Source organism: Trypanosoma cruzi, genomic scaffold (genome assembly GCF_000209065.1).
Source record: "Trypanosoma cruzi strain CL Brener 1047053516929 genomic scaffold, whole genome shotgun sequence".
In the NCBI taxonomy this organism is placed as follows: domain Eukaryota; phylum Euglenozoa; class Kinetoplastea; order Trypanosomatida; family Trypanosomatidae; genus Trypanosoma; species Trypanosoma cruzi.
The window spans coordinates 7140-20166 of record NW_001849137.1 but is presented as its reverse complement, the minus strand read 5'-3'; the positions used below and the strand labels follow the sequence as shown (position 1 = coordinate 20166).

Below are 13027 nucleotides of genomic sequence, written 5' to 3'. Positions count from 1 at the left end.
CCGTCGCCGCGTGACCGGATCCAGCGGAGGGAGGAGGGAAGGAAGAGAGAGTGAGCCGCAGAGGCCCCACATTTTCCGGGATGTGTTTGCTTTCGCGGTGCTGCTCCTCCTCATCGTGATGATGTGCTGCGGCACCTATGGAGCTGCGGCCGCTGGAGGGAATAATGGGAAGAGTGATTTGAGGAATATTTATAAGCTGCAGGGAGTCGATCTATTTGTGTCGCGGAAGACGCTGGTGCTGCCAAAAGAGGGGAACAATTCAGGTACGCCGAGGGATTCATTTGTTTCACCCTCTCTTGTCAGTGCTGGTGGAGTAATTGCTGCTTTTGCCGAAGGTCACGTGAAGGCCAAAAATACCGCTGATGCTCAATCAATTACGCACTTTTACTCTGATGTTGTTGCAGGGTACATTGACTCTGCGTGGAACTGGACCACTCTTGTTGACAACATCAATAAAAGTACATGGGGGGCACACATCGTGCTTACTGCAGCGGATGGACAAAAACGTTTGAATGTTATGCTTAACCCCACAACGATTGCAAAGGGAGACAAGGTGTTTCTTCTTTCGGAAGGCTCTCTTTGGTTCAATTTAAGCGAAAACAATTTTTGGGACAGATTTGATCTTAAACTGGTTGTGGGTACTGTCACTAATTCTACGCGCGGAATGCCGAGTAAACGGATTAGCTGGGACAACCCCAAATCGCTGTCAGTCCTGAATACCTCTGCTGCTTCTTACGAAAGTAAATTTGAGAGGGTTTTTCCTTCTGGTGGCTCAGGTGTTCTAATGGACAATGGCGCGCTCGTGTTTCCCGTGATTGCGTTTGATGAAAAAGATGACGTTTTCTCCATGATTATTTATTCGATGGACGACGGCGCAAACTGGACGCTTTCGAATGGAACGTCACCTGCGAAATGCGAGACTCCCCGCGTCACCGAATGGGAGGGATCACTTCTCATGATTGTTGATTGCGAGAACGACCAGAGTGTGTTCGAGTCGCGTGACATGGGGACAACGTGGACGGCAGCACTTGGGACACTCCCAGGCGCGTGGACCAAGTCAAAATCGAAAGCCATTTTGGATCGAAGCTTTTATGTGGAAGCCCTCATCACTGCGACCATTGGGGGCAGGAGGGTCATGCTGTACACGCAGCGAGGAGAATTCTCGGGAAATGAAACGGAAAGAGCGCTCTACCTTTGGGTCAAGGACAACATCCGCTCTTTTTGTGTTGGACCGGTTGCCATGAAGGATGGTATGAACTGGTTGTTCACCAGCAGCCTGCTGTACTCGGATGGTAATTTGCATCTTTTACAACAGAGGGAAAACGATAAAGGCAGTGCCATTTCACTTTCTCGCCTGACGGAGGAGCTGAGTGCAATCAAGTCCGTCCTCAGTACTTGGGCGCAAAAGGACGCCTTCTTCTCCAAATTGACCATACCCACGGCGGGTCTGGTGGCAGTTTTGTCCAATGCATTGTCCGGTGGTGACACATGGATCGACGAGTATCTTTGCCTGAATGCGACGGTGACGAACGCCACGAAGGTCAGATATGGATTTCAGTTGACGGAGCCTAGCTCCAGGGTATCATGGTCCGTGAACACTCGGGCTAATAATGTGCGTCATGTATCCTTGAGCCACAACTTCACACTCGTGGCGTCGGTGACCATCGAAGAGACTCCGAGTGGGAACACTCCTCTACTGACTGCGACGTTGGCGGACACTGCGTCCAATCATACCATGGGATTGTCGTATGCGGCGAATAAGACGTGGGGGACGGGGCTCAAAGGAAAGAAAACAACACAGAACGGCAGTTGGGAGCCGAAGAAGGGATACCAAGTGGCACTCATGCTGCAAGGCAAAAAGGCCTCTGTGTACATTGATGGTAAGTTGCTGGGGCAGGAAGAAGTGCCGTTAACGGGTGAGGCGCCACTTGAGCTTGTACGCTTTTGCTTTGGCGCGTGCGGTGAGGATGCCGGCCAGAAACCTAAGGTGACGGTGAAGAACGTCTTTCTGTACAACCGCCCACTGAATTCCACTGAGATGGCTGCAATCAAGGACAGGGCCCACACATCGAATGGCCCAGGGGAAGCACTGGCGGGGTGGGCAGCTTTGGAGGGAGCTGCCGCCAGAGAACATGCGGCTGTGGTGGGCTTGACATCTGCTGGAATTGCACTGCTGCCGCTGCTTCTTCTGCTGGGGCTGTGGGGCTTTGCGTCTGCGTGAGGAGCATGAGGCCTCAGTGTGGAACACTTGCTTTTTCCTCTGCAGCGACACACACACACACCGCTAGGAATAAATTTTACTTTGTGAAGAATAATTTGTTTTTGTTTTCTTTTAATGTTTTCCATTTTCCCCTTGCTGCTTTAGGGCAACCACCATGGAATTTTTCTTTTTTACTATTCCCTCTTTAATTTTTTCTTGTTTGGAGTATAATTTCTTATGTTTTTCTATGTTTGTTTATAATCATTTTTGTTTTGCTTTTTAAACCAATTTTTAAGTTTTTTTTGCTTTACTTTTTCCTTTTTTGCTTTTGGGGGCAATCACTGTGGACGTTTTTTCTTTTCTACTCTTCCCTCTTTTAATTGTTTGTTGCTGCACTCTTCCTGCGAGGGGTGCCGTGTGTTTCCCGCCCAACTGCTCCACTCGCACACCCACCGACACGCTCACGAGGAGGGCCGCGACGAACGGCGCGCTGAGGGAGCCGTGACGTGTGGGCGTGCGGCGAGGGACTGTGGGGCGGAGCACACATTTCTTTCCCTCTTGTTTTGTTTTGTTTCTTGCGGCCAGGGCGGGCAGACACCCGCAGCGCCACACACAAAGCCACACCCTGCCGCCGTGTTTTTTTTTGTTTTTTTCTTTTTTTTTCTTTTCATTTCACGCGCTGGCAGTCCCGTCAGCATCTCTCTCCCTCTTGTTTTATTTTGCTGCGCTCACTCTCCCGATGGAGTGACGTGACTGCCGTCATGTCTGCGTGCTTCTCTCAGTCCCCACACACACACACGAGTGACTGTGCTCTGCGGGCCGCACTCACGCACCGATGGGAGGGCTGAGGGGAGCAGCAACACGCAGATGACCCCATGAAATATAAACGATGTGCGGACACACACGGAGGGGTCGGACGGTTGAAGGATATTTAAATATCTTTTAATTTTATTTTAGGACAAAATGTATGCAGACAATTTCTGGAGCAACATGGTAGTTGGATGCTTTTTGTGCGTTTTTTTATTGTGCGGGTGTAGCCGTAATAGGGGACGACTTTTTTTCTTTTTTCAATTTTTTCATTTTTTTTTTTATTTTCTTCCCTTTTTTTTTCTTCATTTTTTTTTATTTTTGTTTTTCATTTTTTTTTTAAATTTTTATTTTTTATTTTTCAAAGCGTGAGGGTTGAAAGGTGAAGATGATTTTTTTTAATTTTAATAATTTTTATGAATTGCCGCTGCTTGGTCCTCAGTGCAATATCATGAGTTTGAGCGGTCTTCTTGTTATTTCTGCCATGCACTTCTGCTGTACATTTTTGTTTGTGCGTCCCCTCACTTGCTCTGCTCCTGCTTTTACTTCTTTGCCTCGTGTGTCTGCAGGCACACACAACCACATGCACGCACAAGATGCACATTGCAGTGGATTTGGATGCTTCTTTTGTGGCGTGTGCTGGCGGTTGCGGGTGGCTGCTGCTTCCTCTGTGGACATGAGGAGAAGGAAGGGACAGTGGGAGTGCGCCGCGGCTCTCACCCCTGTGGAAAGGTTGCGCTGCGTGTGGCGGCATTGCTTTTAAACGCCGAACCAACACTCACGAGGATATGACAAGGAGTGGAGGACTTCTTCTTTGTTTTGTGTCTTCTGCTGTGGGTGTGGGTGCGGCCGCGCCGGACTTGTCGGCACGATGGCCGCAGCGTGTGGCTGCCACTCTGTTCTTTCGGGAGATATGCCGCAACGCTTTCCCATGTGTGTTGCTTCGGGGACAATGTGCTGGCGGCTGTGCGATTGCCGAATGGAAGGAGAGGACCGGGATGGAAGTGCGTGAGCGCGGCGGTCAAGGGTCGCGCTGGGTGTCTCGCCGCGGAGGGCATTGCCCACCCAACCCAGCACTGCTCCTGTCGGGCACACTCTCTCTCACTTCGCAACATCTTAGCCGACGTCACCAGCACGCAGAGAGGCAGCGGATGCCACCACAGCCACGAGTGCGACCGGAGGGAACATGTCTGCTGTTGCGTTCCGAGGGGGTCACACCGTGTGGCACAGCGACGTGCCCAAAAACCTCCTCGCGGAGTCCATACACGACACCGGGCAGTGGACGCGGAGTGTTTGCGTCGTGGAGGACACCGCGGTGGAATCCCTCCTTCCCTCCGGGTGGACGGTCGGCTGATTTTCCTCTCGTTCTTACCCATGAGGTTTTTTTTTCTTTTTTAGTTTAAGAACTCTTGCTGTGTTGGGGCGCGGGTTTGGAAATCCCATCACCTTTGATGGTGGGCTTGTGCTTCCGTTCGGTCTTTCTCCTTTACCACATTGTCGCTTTCTAAATATTTTCTGATGGCGAGCTGTGTTGCAGAAGACACGCTGAGGCGCTGGGCTTCATTATCGATTCATTTATTTGTTTATTTTTTTTTTTTGTACCTGGTGCGGTTTGAGGTGTCTCTGATGACCTTCCCACATGGAGGGCTTTATTGGGGCGCTCGAGCCTTTTTGTGCGGACGGAAGGCCAAGGACGTTATCCATGCGTGGCCATTGCGCTGGAAGGAATCTTTTTTTTACACATTGACACGGAGCCATTCCTGCGCACCATCTTTTTTTTTTTTACTCCTTTTGCTTTCTTTAAGGAGATGCTCCCTTGGCTTTGCCTCCAACGGGATATGCGCGGAGTTAGACGCGCTTTAAAAACCGAGGCCACGAGCCTTTTTTGGAAAGGGTGCTTTATCTCTCTTCTAACATTAATTAGTTGTCCATGTTGATGTTTTTTTTTTGCAGTGGAGTTCCTACTTGGCGACGATCCCACGTATGGTTTGGTGCTGATCCGACCAGGGCGGACTATATCCACTGCGTCGGGGAAAGGCTTCTGGTGGATCCAACGACACGGCGGCTGGGGGAAATAACGGGACGGTTGCTATCCCGTTGATGGTGGTCCCGCTGATGCTCGATCTGATGGACTTTCGGAGGATGATGTGCAACATCAGTGTGCCCATCCGGCTGTTGGTTTTGGTGCAGAACGGGCGGGAGGCGATGCTGTCGTTGTGCCTGCAGGAACTCGAGAGGGTCTATGGGTGGTCCGGACGGCTGATTGTGAGTCGTCACCCGGAAAACATCGGGTACAGCGCTGCCGCGAACATTGGGTCACGACTTGCACTCTCGCTGCCGCGCGAGTAGGTGCCTTTTGTTTTTGTCACAAACAGCGACGTAATGTTTTCACCCGATCTTCTTCCCAACCTTCTACGCGATGTGCATGGAATGACGAGGCATGATGCCGCTCGCATGGATGAATTGGCGGCGGAGGTGGCGAATGATCCGAGTGGGTACAGTCCTGTTTTGCGACGGGGCTTGAGGGTGCTGCGCTCCACGGTGAATGATGGCCGATTGTCGACGTCTGCGCTGCTCCCTGACCGCATCCGTTATGCTTCTGTGAAGGAGCGTGGAAAGATGTTTTCGAAGCATTACGGGCACTTCTGCGCATATTACAAAAGCAGTTGTTTTACATCTGTTATGTTGACACGCCTGGCGATCGGCACTGTGGGATATTTTGACGAGAACTTCTACCCAGATTGCGTGGAGAATGTTGACTACAGCTTGCGCCTCCGTTTGCTTGGATTTCAGGAGCGGAATGTCTTATACGGCAAATTTGTGCATCGCGGCAGCTCGAATATTCGTTTCTCTAATGAAATGGAGCCACCTGACGCCCTCTGGTACCGTCGCGTCAACTCTTTGATGACGAACCAACCATATGCCATGATGAAGTGGAACCGTCCACGGGCGTGCAGTGGCGGGTGCAAGGAGCCATATAACGGCATGGTCCCCGCAGACGTTTGGGTGAAGGATGAGGCACGCATACAGCGCATTCGGGCCTACGGGCATGATGAGATCCGAAGAGTTCCAAGTATTGACTACGACAGGAGGCTTTTGTACCCTGTGAGGACTAAAGGAAGATGATTCAGCAACAAACACAAGCTTTGCTTTCTTATTTTGTTTTGCTTCAATTTTTAAAAATTTACACCTCTGTTTGGTTATTTACACGAATGATATTTAAGCGAGTACGCCGTGGATTTTAAGAGCGTAAACGTATATTTGGCATGACAGGGGAGGGCGCAGAGTCCAAACGCGGCCGTGTTGCCGAGGGTAGGAGAGGGCGGAAGCAAGCAGGAAAAATGATGGATGATGGAGAAATAAAAGGGGAGGGAAGCAGAAAACAAGTCAAAAATATTGTGGGCAGACGTTGTTTCTCACGGCGGGCGATCGACGCCCTCATTGGCTACTAAGTTACCCACTGAAGGTGACACACGTTTCCGCTGGATATGCTGCGTGCATATCTGTCGGGCTCTTTGTTTGTTCTGTTGGTTTGTTTGTCTCCCGCGCATTTATTTCTCCGTGCCGCCTGACTCATTCGTTTATTGTTTCCCTCCCTGTTTTTGTGCGTGCACCGAGAGAAGGGCTCGGGGACATGAAGTGCGCTCCCCTTCTGTGACATGCCACCAAAAACAGGAGGAGAAAAAAAAAGTGAAGCGGGGAGGGGAACCATCGCCACGCGTCCTTTTCCCCGAGAAAGCTGCTCGCCACTCCACTGAGGCGCGCCGTGTGCTTCACGAGGCCTGCTGGACTCGATTGGGGAGCCATGAATGATGGTGCGTGAGAGTGTGGCGGATGCGTCCCCCAGGCATCCCCAGAGGACCCTCTGGCCATAGGGACTGCGTGGAATGCGGGATTCCGCGGGGCCCTTTGCCCGTTTTGTTTTTCCTTTTCTATCCGCCTCTCCCAAACTTCAACACGGCGGCTGATCCAACGACTGTGACTGGATCCGTTGCGCATTTCTGAATCTTTTTTGCGTTGCAGCGGCGGGCCTGGTGTGTCCTGCTTGGCAGACACGGTGGGCGGGAGTGGGCTGCCCTATCGGGAAAAAGATGGTCACGGCGGAGCGTGTTGCGCACGTCGCAATTTGGCGTGTTTGTGGCGATCCTTGCGGATGATGTGACGGCGCTTGTTTTACCTGCAGGGATAGAAGCGATGCTCCACGGTGATGCACACGTTGCGTGTGGAGGCTTGTCTTGCTGTTATTCTGTGAACGTTTTTTCTTTCACTTGAACACCACAGAGGGCGGTGTCTGCGGACAGCAGAGCATTGCGAGGAGGGGCATCACCCGATTTTTGGCTTGACGAGGCGGCTTCTGTGACTTTACGGTGTTTATTTTTGGGACTGAGAGACGATCCCTTGCTGGAATGTATTGTGTGAGAACATCCGTGTGTTTGTTTTTTAGTTAATCCCTTGACATTTGGTGTCTGCCGTGGAATGGATGTTGATGGCCGTTTTATGGCGGCTAGATGCGTCTTTATTTATTTAATTGGCGAGTGGGTGAATTGTGTTGCGTTCTGCCATGCGGCTTGTTGCTGAGGGCGAGTGGCCGCAGGGAGACGTTGTGAGCGCCTCCGACGCGAGGTACGATTGAGCAATCATCTCCTCCGTTCGCCGGTACACGCTGTTGAGGCGGCGTGATGGTAATGAACCGGCTTCCCAGAAAAGCAACAAGAGGACGTCTGCTCCTCCCGCTGCGGTTTACGAGTGGACTCTACAATCCGTGGGCGGGGTCGCTCTGCGTGCCATATTTCTTTGAATTTCCATGAGTTTTGCACATGACCATCCACACGCACATGCACGCAATTCCCCTGATTGCCCTCCTGTGGGCGGGAGACCGGGATGCAAAGGGAAAAATGTGGCTTGTGCCAGCATGTGTTAAAGTCTTTCTTGGGAGGGATTGCGACTGTGATGTCCGTCCTGGCAGGCAGGAATGGGATGAGAGGGGAGCGGAGGGGCGGGTAACAACGATCGTGTGCGGGGCAATGCGCAGTGAGTAGGGCGGAGCGGTTTTTATGTTGACTTTTCAAAACATTTTTGTCGTTTTCTTGTGTGACGATGGAAAGAAACTTTGGGTGGTGTGTTGTGGATTATTTGCACATGATTCAGCGCGGCAACACTATTTGCGGAGAAAATGAATGGCATCTGCGTGAGGCTTGTTTTTTGCGCGCGAGATGGTCGGGGAGGTGCTCAACGCTCCGAGAGGCCAGGAGCAAAGAGGCCTGCACTGCTGCAAGCAGAGGGATGCACGCTCCTGTTGGTGGCGTTGCTGTGGAGCCCTGAATGGCCTGCAGGGAATTTGTTTCCGCCGCCTCATTATTTTGTTGATTGGTGCTTGCCGAGGCCTTTTGAGGCGGGACGTGGGATGGACCGAGAGAGCGTGTGCCGTGTGACTGTGCTGTGAATTGGTGCTGCCCACGTTTGTGCACATATTCTCGTTTGTGTCCGTGTTATTGCTGCGGCGGTGCACCGGGAGCGTGTGACTGATCACTGCATCACTTGCGGACTGTTTCGGCAGGGCCTTGAATTGCGTCGCCGAATAATAAAACTCCGCTTGCATGTGTGTGTGTGTGTGTGTTTGTTTTGTGTTTGGCTTCCGCCGTGTTTCGCCGTTTTTTTTTTCTGTGTGCAATTGTTTTCCATGCTGTTCCTTCCGGATTCTCTTGTGTCCCACTCTTTGCATGGGTGCTCTGCTCTGCTCCCCACTGACGTGTCTGTTTACTTGGCTTGTTTTCTTTTCCACTTCTTGAACGCAGACACGCTAGGAAAGAAAGCAACCAAACGCGAATCGCTACTGTGAAATCCGAAGGCACTGAAAGGACCAACAGCACACACACCGCCCACACACACATATTTATATGCTCTTACGTGTTGCTGCAGTGAAGGCACCCCGCACACACAACCGTCGCTGTGTGACCGGATCCAGCGGAGGGAGGAGGGAAGGAAGAGAGGGTGAGCCGCAGAGGCCCAACATGTCCCGGCGTGTGTTTACTTCCGCCGCGTTTTTCCTCGTTGCGATGGTGTGCTGCGTTACCGGTTGGGCTGCGGCTGCTGAGGGCAAAACAAGGAATACCATTGATCTGTTTGAGGGGACGCCGCCGATATCATTTGGTAATTGGAAGGAGTTGAAGGCGGAGGGCAGCAAAATCACCTCGCTCCGTGTTCCTGGCCTCGTTAAAGTGGGTGATGATGTATTTGCCGTTGCTGAGGCGCTGTGTGGGGAGAAGGATGGAGCCGGCAGCTGTCCTGGGATTGTGTCAAAGCACCTGAATATAAGTGATGACTCAATGGATATTTCGACGTCGGATATAAGTTTGTTTTGCATGCAACTTGTGGACACCGCCGCGAATAATTTTGGGACAACGGAAGTTTTGCGACCAACGACACTTGTAATTGGGGAGAGTGTCTACATGCTCCTGGGAAAGCAAAGCCGTACAGAGCAGCAGGTTGAAGGTACGAATGAGCGGGGTCTTTTACTCGTGAAGGGAACTGTCACGGTGGATGGTGGAAGCAACAAGAAAATCAAATGGAATGAGACACATGTGGTGAGGCCTGAACCCAAAGGAGAATCTCATTCCTTGACCGAGTTAATTGGCTGTGGAGGATCGGGTGCTGTGATGGATGACGGCACGCTTGTGTTTCCCATGCAGGCCAAAGGCAAGGATGGAACGAGCGTTTTGCTGTCTATGCATTTCTCCAAGTCGGAGAACAAATGGGAGCTTTCATCCACGACGCCTGGTAACGGCTGCAGGGATCCAACCCTGGTGAAGTGGGAAGACCAATACGACGAAAGACTCTTCATGATGGCTCGTTGTGCTGGAGGCTACTATGACGTTTACAGGTCCACTGAGAATGGAGTTAGTTGGTATACGTTGGGTGAGTCAATTAATCGTGTCTGGGGCAACTCACACAATCGAACAGGGTACGGCGTCCCGAGTGGATTTACCACCGCAACCATTGAGGGTAAGGAGGTGATGCTCATCACCGCGCCGGTGTATTCGAAGGACAACGAAGGTGGAAAGGGTCGGCTTCATCTTTGGGTGACGGACAATGCACGTGTGCATGATGTTGGACCGATATCCCGTGAGGGTGATTACGCTGCCGCCAGTTCTCTGCTGGTGAAAAGTGAGGATGAGCTGATTTTACTGTACGAGAAGAGGAATGGTGACAGAGCATACAGTCTTGTCGCCATGCGCCTGACTGAGCAGCTGGAGCGGATAAAGTGTGCGGTGAAGACATGGAAAGAATTGGACGACGCCCTGGGGGTTCCCACTGAAGGGCTGGTTGGTTTTTTATCCAGCACATTGGACGGGACTGCATGGAGGGACGAGTACCTCGGCGTGAATGCCACAGTGGGGGACGGAGTGACCAGCACGGAGAGCGGTGTGACGCTCAAGGGATCAGAGGCGAAGTGGCCTGTTGGCGACATGGGGCAGACTGTGCCGTACTACTTTACAAACAACAAGTTCACTCTTTCGGCGACGGTGGTCATCCACGAGGTGCCGGAGGCAGGCAGCAGCCCCGTTCCTTTGATTGGTGCGAGGCTGAACGACACGGCCAGCACGGTGCTCTTTCAGCTGTCGTACACGAGTGAAAGAAATTGGAACCTCACGCTTCACAAGATGGATTTTTTGGTGAAGCCGTCTGGTGATGTTGGCAATTGGGAAACAAACACGGCAATTCGAGTGACGGTGCGAAAGAATAACGATGATGAATGGTTTGTGTACGCTAATGGGAGAAGAATATACGAGACGGATGAAAAAGAAATGGCTAAGCACCGTAACACTGATCAGTTCGGTCCACACAGGATCTCACACTTCTTCTTTGGTGCGGGCAATAAGGAAGATGAAGGGAACAGCCATGTGACGGTGGCTGATGTCCTTCTGTACAACCGCATACTGTATCGTGATGATCTCGGAAACCTCAACGCCAGGACAGTCCCTATTCGACATCCGGCTGCCGAAGAACTGCACACTGCGGTGGAGGTCACGGCGACGGAGGAAGAAAAGCAGAAGGTCAGGCAGCTGACGACTTCCCTGGCAGACGTTGAAGATCCTCGAATTGCACAGCCGACTAACTCTCAGTCTGTCCGTGTTCTTGCGGGCAGTGAATCGAGTGCTGAGAATGCTGAGGACGAATTGCGTCCACGCACTGCCGCTACAAATGACACTTCCGTTCCAGGAACCAATCACTCAGCTTCCGAGGGCAGTATGAGTCCAAAGGACCGCCTCGCTCTGATCACCGACGCGAAATTGATCCTGCATGATTTACGTGGTGACAGCACTGCGCGTGTGTGCGTGTCTCGGGTGTTGCTGCGTCTTCTGGGGCTGTGTGCACTTGTGGCAGTCTTGTGAGCCGAAGAATGTGACATTGCGATTCCTCACGGGGATTGTGTGGCGCATTCCCCGCGGCTTCTTCTTTTTTCTTTCTTTTTTTTTGTAATACTCAGTAATTCTTTTATTCTTTTTTTTTTTTAATGTTTGGTTGCTGCACACTGTTATGAGTGATGTGTTTCCCCCTCTTGTTTTGTTGTTTGTTGCCCACACGCGGTGCCGGCCCTGCGGCTGTGCGCCCCACGGATTGCACAAAAGGAGGATTGGAAGAAAGGCCGGATGCCGCAATAAAAGTGAGGGATGTTGTGTGGGCTGGTGGAGCAGCAAGGTCTTTACTTTACATTTCTTTTTTTCATTTTTTTTTTATTCTTGGTGCGGGTAATATTTATACAGAACACACGGTCTTCTTTATGCTGGACCGGCACATGAAGCAAAAGTCCTGCCGAATCAACGTTTTTTTTGCTTTTTTTAAATATTTTTGGGAGTTTTTCTGAACTCCTACCCTTTTGTTTCTTTTTTCTTTTTCTTAAAAATCCCTGCGGACTTTTTTTTTCTTTGTGCCATGTCCACTGCCACTTTGTGTCCTTGTGTCCCTTTTCTTGTCCCTCTGCTTACCGTGCTGTTGAAATGCCCCTATCGTCTCTTTCTTTTTTTCCCCGCTAGAGGCACCGATGTTCCGCGACGACGATTGTTTGTGTTCGCCTTTTCGATGTCAATAGATTGGCTGGACGTCGTGCTCCCGCCTGTTGAGTGCGCTCGGAGGGGAGCGGATGGTGTGCGCCGTGCCTCACTGTGAGTGCGGGGCGCCACCCGCCACAACCTGCTGTGGGGCGTAATTCCAATTTGTCGGGGCGGAGGGAAGTGAAGGACAGCGCCGTGGACTTGCATACGCCCCGTCCCTCTTTTTGCGGCCGTGGGTGCGCTGTGCGCACGGCACTATCTTGCGGTGCGACGTGGATGGCGGTGCTTCTGCGTGCGTTGTGCGGCGGGCTTTTCTTCCCCATGTCTTTGCCCTTTTGTGTGTGGGAAAGTTGTAGGAGAGGATGTGTGTGTGGGTGGCTGCCAGCCTCGCCCCGCGCATTTGGGCCTTACATACACGTGGCTTTGCTTGACGGCGTTTCGCGGCACCCAGGGCGTAGCGAGGAGGAGGATGGGGAGGGCCTGTTGTGAGCGGAAGGAGGATGGATAGGACAGTCCCCTTCCGTGTCCTTCCCTGTGTCGTTGGCAGTACATACTGAGAGCGTAAACTTGAGCAAGTGCGGGATGAAAGGTTTATGCCGCTTTGTGTGTGCTACTCAGTCCTCGTCATTGCACGCTGTCGTTACGCTGCGTTGTGGTGCGGTGCTGTTTGATGAGGGAAGGGTGCGATGCCACGGCCGCTGCGCACCACAACTATTTATTGTCTCTGCATCGGGATTTTTTTTTTCGGTTTGTGTGGCTTGTTTTAGGAGCTTGTGAAAAGAATGATCGCTGGAGAGCTGGCTAGCTTAATTAATGTATGTGTATATCCTGATAAATGAATGCATTCTTTATGATACTCTCTACCGTATGAATATTTCGGGAAGAACGCGACTTTGTAGGGGCGGGAACCGATAGAGGCCGGATAATATTTTTAATTTTATTTTTTACAGACACATAGCCAGGTAAG

General features: G+C 51.5%; 2 protein-coding genes and 1 pseudogene across 2 annotated transcripts, besides 10 other annotated features; all 3 read left to right on the top strand.

Annotated features, from left to right (window-relative positions):
- Nucleotides 1-8689: a sequence feature (areas not merged during assembly with more than two copies in the genome that could not be assigned to a particular haplotype).
- On the top strand, nt 119-2221 carry Tc00.1047053508581.40 (trans-sialidase, putative; the record flags this gene model as incomplete). The annotated part of the gene is made up of 1 exon (XM_802356.1): nt 119-2221. The coding sequence occupies one exon, from the start codon at nt 119-121 to the stop codon at nt 2219-2221; it is 2103 nt and encodes a 700-aa protein (XP_807449.1).
- Nucleotides 2382-2530: a sequence feature (A-rich).
- Nucleotides 2837-2868: a microsatellite.
- Nucleotides 3128-3156: a sequence feature (AT_rich).
- Nucleotides 3255-3369: a sequence feature (A-rich).
- Nucleotides 3399-3425: a sequence feature (AT_rich).
- Tc00.1047053508581.30 lies at nt 5108-6133 on the top strand (annotated as a pseudogene).
- Nucleotides 8690-13027: a sequence feature (areas merged during assembly that could not be assigned to a particular haplotype. This can correspond to areas where the two haplotypes were merged or to regions with more than two copies in the genome that were merged during assembly.).
- On the top strand, nt 8905-11400 carry Tc00.1047053508581.10 (trans-sialidase, putative; the record flags this gene model as incomplete). The annotated part of the gene is made up of 1 exon (XM_802355.1): nt 8905-11400. The coding sequence occupies one exon, from the start codon at nt 8905-8907 to the stop codon at nt 11398-11400; it is 2496 nt and encodes an 831-aa protein (XP_807448.1).
- Nucleotides 11459-11521: a sequence feature (A-rich).
- Nucleotides 12826-13004: a mobile genetic element.
- Nucleotides 12983-13007: a sequence feature (AT_rich).